At 39.0% G+C, this 8,957-nt stretch overlaps 2 protein-coding genes and 1 non-coding gene across 3 annotated transcripts; 1 reads left to right on the top strand and 2 right to left on the bottom strand.

The window, feature by feature from the left end:
* Window positions 1–131: 131 nt before the first annotated feature.
* Window positions 132–3,906, bottom strand: LOC116378041 (general transcription factor IIH subunit 2-like). The gene is made up of 4 exons (XM_031839842.1): window positions 3,865–3,906; window positions 1,868–1,928; window positions 659–736; window positions 132–330 (listed from the first exon to the last, which is right to left on the bottom strand). Exons 2-4 carry the CDS (start codon window positions 1,921–1,923, stop codon window positions 132–134), a joined length of 333 nt encoding a protein of 110 aa, XP_031695702.1. The 5' UTR covers window positions 1,924–1,928; window positions 3,865–3,906.
* A 1,790-nt stretch (window positions 3,907–5,696) lies between these two features.
* LOC116378042 (uncharacterized) lies at window positions 5,697–7,889 on the bottom strand. Its single transcript, XM_031839843.1, has 4 exons — window positions 7,209–7,889; window positions 6,799–6,855; window positions 6,575–6,715; window positions 5,697–6,122 (listed from the first exon to the last, which is right to left on the bottom strand). The coding sequence occupies exons 1-4, from the start codon at window positions 7,858–7,860 to the stop codon at window positions 5,854–5,856; spliced, it is 1,119 nt and encodes a 372-aa protein (XP_031695703.1). The 5' UTR covers window positions 7,861–7,889; the 3' UTR covers window positions 5,697–5,853.
* Window positions 7,890–8,764: 875 nt separating this feature from the next.
* Window positions 8,765–8,836, top strand: trnaq-cug (transfer RNA glutamine (anticodon CUG)). The gene has a single exon. It is a non-coding gene; the product is annotated as a tRNA-Gln (tRNA).
* The last annotated feature ends 121 nt before the right edge of the window (window positions 8,837–8,957 follow it).

Here is an 8,957-nt window from a genome sequence, read left to right as displayed (position 1 = left end):
CCCCCTTAATAATAAAAACCTTCATTTAAAAACTGCATTTTGTGTTTACTTGTGTTATCTTTGTCTAATATTTAAATTTCTTTGATGATCTGAAACATTTAAGTGTGACAAACATGCAAAAAAATAAGAAATCAGGAAGGGGGCAAACACTTTTTCACACAACTGTATATAAAAACAATGCGGTGTAGTATTTTGCCCCCATGTTGACATGAGATCTCAGCAGCCCTGGGGTTTAAGATAACACAGATAAGTGAAGCACGAGGTTCTGTAGGAAGGAGGCAGAACTCACTCACCATTCCCAGCCTCACTTGTCCATGGCTCTCGATTACCCTACGATGTAAACAAAGCAGCAGATACGTTTGATGTAACTTTTGGAGAATTAACTGATTTCTTCTTTGGACTGAGCAGTACAGAGTACTGGGGTATACAAATAAATATACAGCAGCCAGAGGAAAACGTTCCAGAGACAATCTAGTAGTACATACCTTGATCAAAGAAGGAAGAGCACGAGAAGAACAATGCATTTCAAAAGTGCCAGCAGAAGAAAAGAGGTCTCATTTCCATCATAAAAGTGTGGTCTTAAGAATAACAACTAATTATCAAATCAATAATGTTCATGTTTCTTTGTACTTGTCAGACAATAGGCACACACACACACCTTTTCCGTTTAGACTGGAACAGGATCTCTTCTACTGTGGCTTTTAGTGAGCCAGATTCATCCTCCTTCAGCACCTCCCTGTAGGAAAACACACATATTCCACAATGTTGCACCGTAGAGACAGTCATGGACAATCCTGTTCACATTGTATATAAATGACCTGTAAGCTCTATTCATCCTTTGTTTTCAAATATCTTTCCCAATAGTACTCCTTTATTTTAGCTCCTTTCAGGTACAGGTGTTAGTATTACTTCTTATACACTCATATTTTTACTCGTTTTTAAATCGTGTGTTGCTGTAATTTACATTTTCTATTTTAGTTGGCTTTTTTAACTATATTTATCTCGCTCTTCTATATTAGCATCAGTATTACTTCTTCAACACTTAATAGTATTATTATATTGTTCATATATGTTTATATCATACTCTAATGTATTTCTTCTTCTGTTGTAATCTTTGATCAATCTCTGGCACAAGAGTTTATTTGATTTTTCTCTTTGTGTTTAATAAAGTTCTATTTGATCTTATTCAGTCTGGTCATTTATTCAGCACCTATTGACAAAGCTTTGTCTAATTCAAAGCCCGAATAAATCCCGGCTTTACTGAACCCAGATAAGACTGATTACAGTCTTCACTCGATACAGCATGAGAAACCCTCAGTACAATACCTGGGGCTCAAATAAAAAGTCCCATGTTATAAAGACCCATTATTGCTTCAATCACAGGTCTCTTAAATGTATTGCAGGTGAGTATTAGAAGGCATCATTATAACCTCTATGAGGAGGTAGGGTGACCCATCACTTACCACTTGAAGGGACCAACAGTCTATTTTGTATTTACCAGGCAACCCTTTTATTCATCATCGCTTAAAAGGTATTACAAATATGCCGTACTAAACATGTTCATTGTTCAAAGAATGCATTGCCTTGGATAATGTATGAATACGGAAGTGAGAAAGACTGCATTCTCCTATTGTGCCCCTCATAGGTGGAATACATTGAGGACTCCTTTAAGTTAGACAACCCTGGAACAGTTTCTATTGATTGATAGTGAATGCTCCTGTTTTAGTAAATGTGTCTGCTTTGTTCTTGTTTTACTGTTTGTGTTTACTTATTGTGGATTGTGTATCACTAGGCACCATTGTGAAATCTATCCATGTAAAAAACAACACATTTCAAGTTGAAACATTCATTAGTTTAACGGTCTTACCATGTCCTCTCATAGCCCCCTTCCCAGCGCTTGGCTCTCTCTGGTTCTTCATCCATTATGTCTGCCAACCACATATTGAAGTAAAGTTAGAGCCAAAAAACAGAGAAAATTCAGCTTCACATCAATACACAAGTCTTCTGCGCAGGGCATCAAATGCCGTTGTTTGATCAACAATGTCAGTTTAGGGGTATGACCTCATCTCATTGGTCTGCTTGTGTTCATATAAATCTGTGCTGCTCGTGTGAGTTCGTTGTTCGATAGCCGATGCTGCCTGAACGCTTTAGCTGTTGTTGTTGTTGCATTAAATGAACACGTGCAATGAAACTCAGTGCACCAAAACATCAGCTTGTTCCAGTTATCCAACTTTAATAATGAAAATTGAGTAAAGGAAGTCGAGAGTTGGAAACAGAGACAGCTCGCCTTCAAAGTAAAAGTTGCGCATTTTCAAACGTGTTTGCAATTTAAGGAGAGCTAAATTAAATAAATAAACAAATAGCCTGAATAATTAACAGAGTATATAACTGTGAGTCATATTTCTGCATATTTCAGCTCTGCTGTCATGACAATGAAGCCACTAAGCTATTCAATGCAAAATCCTTCAGGTTTACTTACTGTTCACACTTTTAACTATTCTACATAAAATAAAATAAATGAATAATAAAAATCCTTTTGCAGGATAATCCTCTGGGCTGTGTACAGAATGCTTCATCAGCATGACTTTCCACCGCATAAATGTCACTTTCCAGCATCCCAACCCACACTTTAAGAGCGTTTTCAATATGGCAGTCTGCAACAGGGTGCACATGTTTCTGTTTACAACACAAGCCTGTATTAACAACAGTGATAACATACTGTATAACACTACATTTTCACTCTTCAAATTTTTTCTACCTGATGCCCGCTGGCATCATGGAAACATGAATTTCAGGCCAGCCAATCAGCTCCTTCCCATCTTCAAACTTTATTTCAGAATCTTTTGTCATCTATTATAAAGTAGTAGGCTACTAATCCTTAGTATTGCAGCTTCCTTGTTAAGTTTGTTCAGGAGCAATTCACTGTTCATTAAAAGTTGTTTAATGAAAACCCAGAAGCTGTTAATTAACTATAGTGTATTGACTATTTTAAATGACAAAATAGCATGAAACTTGTTGTGCTTTGACAAACTTTGACACGTGCATTTGAGGACAAATACTGAGGTCATAGAACCAGCAGATCTCGTTGTTCTCTCATAAAGTTAATGCACGAATTCATTTAGCTTTCATGTGTGCAGTGTCTCTGTGGAGCCTGCACTGAATCAGTGCACGTGTTCATTCAATGCGCCAATAACACAGCTAGAGCTTTAACCGCGTTTAGGCAGCATCGGCTATGGAACAACGAACTCACACTTAGCAGAACACATTTGCACAAGTAGACCAATGAGATGAGGCAATACCCCTAAACTGACATTGTTCATTACACAACGTGAACAACGGAACATTAATTATACTTCGTGCACGGACCACTAACGTTATATTAAGCCGAATTGTTTGCTGACCTTACAGATGATCAATAGCATTATTATTACATGTCGTTAATTGTACCGAATACTGGAGCGAATGTACAAGGAGACGCTGTTATTATTAGAATAGCGTTAGACACAACAGCTAACACTAGTTGGCTGAGCAGAAATATTTGACGTCACATTTAATCACGAGCATTATGCACATCTTTTAATTTCAAACATTGCAGTAAGATAAAGTAATTTCATGGCCGCAAGTACCCTTCACGTTACTCGAAGTCATTAACTTAGCATTCACTTTTTACACAGCAAGCTAGCTAACAATTCTGTTCACGAGCGTAACGTTAACTCAAGCTGCTAATGTGAACCAAGTTAATGTATCATCTAGTTACTATTTATTGTTGTGTGTGATACGAATTTCTATCGCACTCATGAACATATAAAGACAACTTACGTTACGCTAACGTTAATAACAAACAATCAGCTGTACCTACAATACCGTTTGAGTGCAACGCCAGATGGATATTTCTTCCGGAGAGAAACACGCTTTCCGGAACTAATGCGTTGTCCGTGTTCTTCTTCTCTGGTTTTATTGGCAGTTGGCAAACACGCTTAGAGAAACCTTACCGTCAGCTACTGGACTGGAGTGTGAAGCAGTAGGTTTTGCAGGGAAAAGTTATTACTGTTGTTAATTAGAAGCGAAGCAGGAAACAATGGAAACCATCATTAAGAAAAGCTCTATAGAAATAGCGAGTCTTCTCACTGGTGGTCTCGTTTTCTTCTGAAGGTCATATCATATACTGGTAAATCTATTGTTCTGAAGCACTTTCTTGAAGAACATAATGTAAACTCTGTTTTCTTTCACAAAAGCCACATGTGGGCTATTGTCAGCCTGAAACTAGGACCCTAAAATATGAAAATTCAGCTTTGGGCAGTAAATTTGTAAAAACATCAGGTATCAATGAAATCAACATTGAATACATATTTAGTTCTGAAGCACTTTCTGGAAGAATATCATGTGAACTATTTTTTTTTTTCTTCAGAAAATCGACTTTTGGGCTATAAAAATCTTTTGTGAGCCTAAAAGAGGAAAATGCAGCTTTGGACGGTAAAGTGGTGAAAACATCAGGTATTCATGAAATCAACTTTGGATTGGTAAATCTGTTGTTTTGAAGCACTTTCTTGAAGTGTTATTCTTAGCCTGAAACGTCAACTTAAAAAAGGTGAAAATTAGGCTTTAGCAGTAAAGTGTTGAAAGCAACATGTCATCTGCAAAAAGAGCTGTTTTATGGGCTGTTCCACCTTCATCCACTATTCCTTGAATTTGTATATCTTGGTGTATCGCTTCTGCTCGAGGTTCAATACTAAGCACAAAGAGGATGGGTGACAGTGAATCCCCCTGTCTCATGCCCCTCTCCACCGTGAAAGATTCAGAACAGTGACCATTAACTCGAACTTTTGATCTTGGGTCTCAAACTCATCTTCACTCTGGGCCACATCAGCATCATGGTTTCCCTCAAAGGGCCGGTTGTAAATGCAACTACTCCTAACATATTGGTAAATAACTCTGCATTTGATTATTCAAGTGTTAAAATATTGTACATGCAGTTATATAAATATAAAATATATTTCAGCACATTTCTGTTGCAACTTAAATCCTTTTAATTTAGGGTTCATTAAGAAACCCACATTACATTAAACATTTAAAGAAAATATCAAACACAAGTTATTTTAATAACTTTGTTCAATGCTTAAAATCCTTTTAAGGGTGCGTTTGCACAATCCCACGTGAAGTATTTCATCCGTTTTAAAGTCACGTTTAAAGTAGTCTTCAATATACTCACAATACATTTCAACTGTACAGTAACCAGCCAAAGAGCTGCTTCTATGACTGTTGTTTAAGTAGCTCATCATTTCGACTATGGGAATCTTTTTATCATCAAGTCTAACTTTTTGCTGACGGATTTGCGGGCCACATAATATGACGTGGTGGGCCGGATTCAGCCCGCGGGCCTCGAGTTTGCCACCCCTGACCTAGATTGTCCCACAGATGCACAGCTGGGGTCTGAACATTTCCATCTTTACCTTTTTTCTGTCATCGCACACATGCTATGTTATGACCCCGTACAGGACAGCTGGAAAAGGCTCGCTGACATGCAGGAGTTTAGAAGCAACTTCTCAGTGGTGACACACGAAGAGCGTCTATGCCATTGGTGGAGATCAACGCCAACCTAGACCTAGCTTCGAGATGTACAACCCAATGTTCATATGTTGATCTCGGGTTTTAAAAACATCTTTAACTAGTGAGGCGTTTGATGCACAGGAAGCCAAAAACTGTTTTACAACAACAACATTTGTTTCATTTTGACATTTCCACAATCCTCCAAAATGTTTAAACTTTACATGAGAAATTGCTGAAAGGAAGAAGAACAGATTGAGACATGCGTCCTTGAATAAACAAACATGGCATCTCATTCTATTCTAAAATCTACAATGTTGGAAAGATGAGGAACCCACTGAATACACTTTTATGTATGTTTCCACCCTTCCACAGGATGACGTTGACGGTCTCTCCGACATTCAGCTCAAGGATTACCGTGTTGCTGGTGGTGTCACTGTTATCTGAGCTGGTGAATTCCCAGGTGCTCACTTGGTAATGCCTGTTCTTCACCAGGATGGCTCCTGAAGTGTGACCGTTGTAGCCGAAAGTCATGAATGAAAAGTGGTAAACACCTTTCAGTCGAGCAGTGAAGATGCCTGTTGAAGAGAAGAACGCAATGACATCAAGAAGTTAGAAAAACATTTGTCCTTACTTCTTAATACATTTTTCTACTAAACGGAAACACAAATAACCATCATCTTCTCAGTTAGATGATAAGATCGACACCACTCTTATGTCTGCATGTTAAAAATGAAGATAAAGCCATGCATCTGGTTAGCTTAGCATAAAGATTACAAACTGGGGAAAACAATTAGCCACCTTTAGTCTAAAAGTAACAAAATCACCAACACACAAAGGTCAATGGACTTATAGGCAACTTGTGGAAAAGCGTCAGAGGCCGTGGAAGGAAGACTTTGCAATGTTCTGCAATCATCTGACAGATGATATCCAATAATATAGAGGATGCATTCCATTTTATTAAAGCCGCATACTTTCAGATCTGTTAATCATTGGTCAGTTTACTGAAGGTTATGCATGTAGAACATACCCGTTTTACAGTTGTAAGCGAAGCCAACGTTCGTGAAGACTCGGTTATAGATGAGAATATTGTTGGTGCTGTTGATGCTGGGTCCAGTGAACGCATCGTTGGATTCGATTATAGTTGCAGAAAATGCCACCTTGGCATTGACTGATGAAAGAAATGCAAACATTGTTAAATTCAGGTGTATGTGTTTAGCATCTTGAACTATTTCTTACTATGCTTTCCCTTACCTTCGAATCTAAGGCGCATCACCTCTAATGAGAGTTCACTTTCTTCAGTTCTGAGTTCTGCAGGAAAAAAAAAAAAATAAAAAAAAAAATAAAAAAATAATAATGTTACTTTAAACACAATTTTACATTCTACATTTATGAAAAGGCAGCAGCTCGGTATTTATCTATTTTCAGGGTACAAGTTGCTTTTGTTGAGGGATTGGACCATCTCATCGCTCTTGAGACAGTCAATGTCAGCCTTCTGCTGGTCCACTGCAGTTCATCAACATTCCTGAATCAATCAACTTCAGCCTTTTGATCATTCAGTTTTGAGCTGAAAACTCGAGTCATTATCAAAAGGACATTTTTGCAGTCAATTCATGAAAACATTTATTAATTTCTCTTAAGATAATACAGACTTAAAAACTTACCTCCGCTGTCATTTTGTATTTCCGTGGCATTCAGTAGGGCTTCGACTTTGACTTCAAGCTTCCGGGCCGTCGAGTTAAGGTGGGAGAGTTCCTTCTTGTGTAGAGTCAGCAGTTTCTGTGTGGCATTGAACGCAGCCCCAGTTTCTGACTCCAGATTTTCAAGTTTCTCTTTTCTCTCCCTTAGCTGCCTCTCAGTTGCATCAAGTCTCTCCTCAATCTCACTGATGTTTCCCCCGACTCTCTCCCCGTGTTTGACCAGTTCTCCAACTTCTCTCTTCAGGCTGGCAATGTCAACTTCCTGTTCCTCCAGCTTTGTCTTTGCATCTCTCAACTCCATCTCAGTTTGTGACTTCATCCTTTCTAGGTCCTTTTGTGCATTTGAAACGTTTGTCACCAACCTTTCAAGCGCACTAATATTGTCGCTTGCAGAATCAAGCTGCAGTCTGGTTCTACCTTCCAGAGTGTCAATCCTCTCTCGCAGCAGCATTTGGTTCTCTTCAAGTTTTGTCTGAACATCTTCGAGGTGTAAAATGTTTCTGTAATTTGAGCAAAGAGTCGGCATTTCTTGTGCTTGCTCCGGGTCACACCTGTGTGGGAGTTCTGAAGATGCCGCTCCAACAAAAGCCAGAAGAAAAACCACCATGACGACCATCTTCAGAGCTAAGTTAAGGTTCTTTACTTGACCAGTCTGCAAAGTTAGGACTCCTGTGCCACTCTCCTCTGGCAGCTTCCTTTTACCTTTTTAGAGGTGGGCGTGGCAAAGGGTCATCAGCAGAGTGGAAACACCTGAGCTCATCAGCAACACTGGCAACACATGGGCCCTTTGTACCAGTGCACTCTGTTAAAAACCCTCTTTAGTCTCACTAGGTCCCTGTCTCCTGAGACACTCATATGTTTTTTGGTTGACGTCGTGGTTTGTTTCGACGCTATACAACATTACACACTTTCCACTCATGCACTCACCGGCACTGCTGAAATGACTGATTTCACACACCACTGTTAGTTTAAACTTGCCATTTATGTTGCCTTTAAGTTAAGCTAATAATTGGCTTTGTTGCGTAAGTCTCACTCGTCACTGTCGGTTTGTGACGAGGGTGCAACAAGAGCTTTCTTACTTCAAGGGAATGTCACTCACCACTTAAACCACCAAACCTCTCTCTTTGATTTTCTGCCATGTGTAGACTTCTCTTACTATTCTAACATGTAACATAACTCAATCGAAACTTGTGCTGGGTTCACGCAACAGCCACGCAACGCAAAAAGGAAAACCATCTTTATGATTATTTTTCCAAGGTAAATGCAGATTCTGTATAAAAATACCTGCCCACAAAATTAGCCCTGTTGAGCAAGAAATGGATAGGGGTCTGTGGTTTTAACATAATTATGTCATACTAAAATTCTTAAGTTAGCCTGAAACGGTTTCTGTGTCTTGTTAGCTTCTTTGTCATTGGTACCGTTGTATGCCTTCTATGTCCTATTCCCTGCACAGATGACATACTAGCGGATGCCAAATAAGAAACTGTCTACCAAAACTGTGTATTTTTGTAGGACATAGAGGTTCCATGGTGTAATGGTTAGCACTCTGGACTCTGAATCCAGTGATCTGAGTTCAAATCTCAGTGGAACCTGACTTTAAGCTAAATTAAAGGTCAAAAAAGGTCAAAAAATGCAACCTTTCCACATCTCAGCAAAAGTTGGACTCGTGTGGCCATCTTGCTTCAGGTCCAAGTGAGACCGGAGAGGAGTGTC

This window comes from Anarrhichthys ocellatus, unplaced genomic scaffold (assembly GCF_004355925.1).
Source record: "Anarrhichthys ocellatus isolate YVR2014 unplaced genomic scaffold, GSC_Weel_1.0 scaffold2001, whole genome shotgun sequence".
Lineage (NCBI taxonomy): Eukaryota > Metazoa > Chordata > Actinopteri > Perciformes > Anarhichadidae > Anarrhichthys > Anarrhichthys ocellatus.
This window is presented reverse-complemented; position numbering and strand designations above follow the sequence as displayed.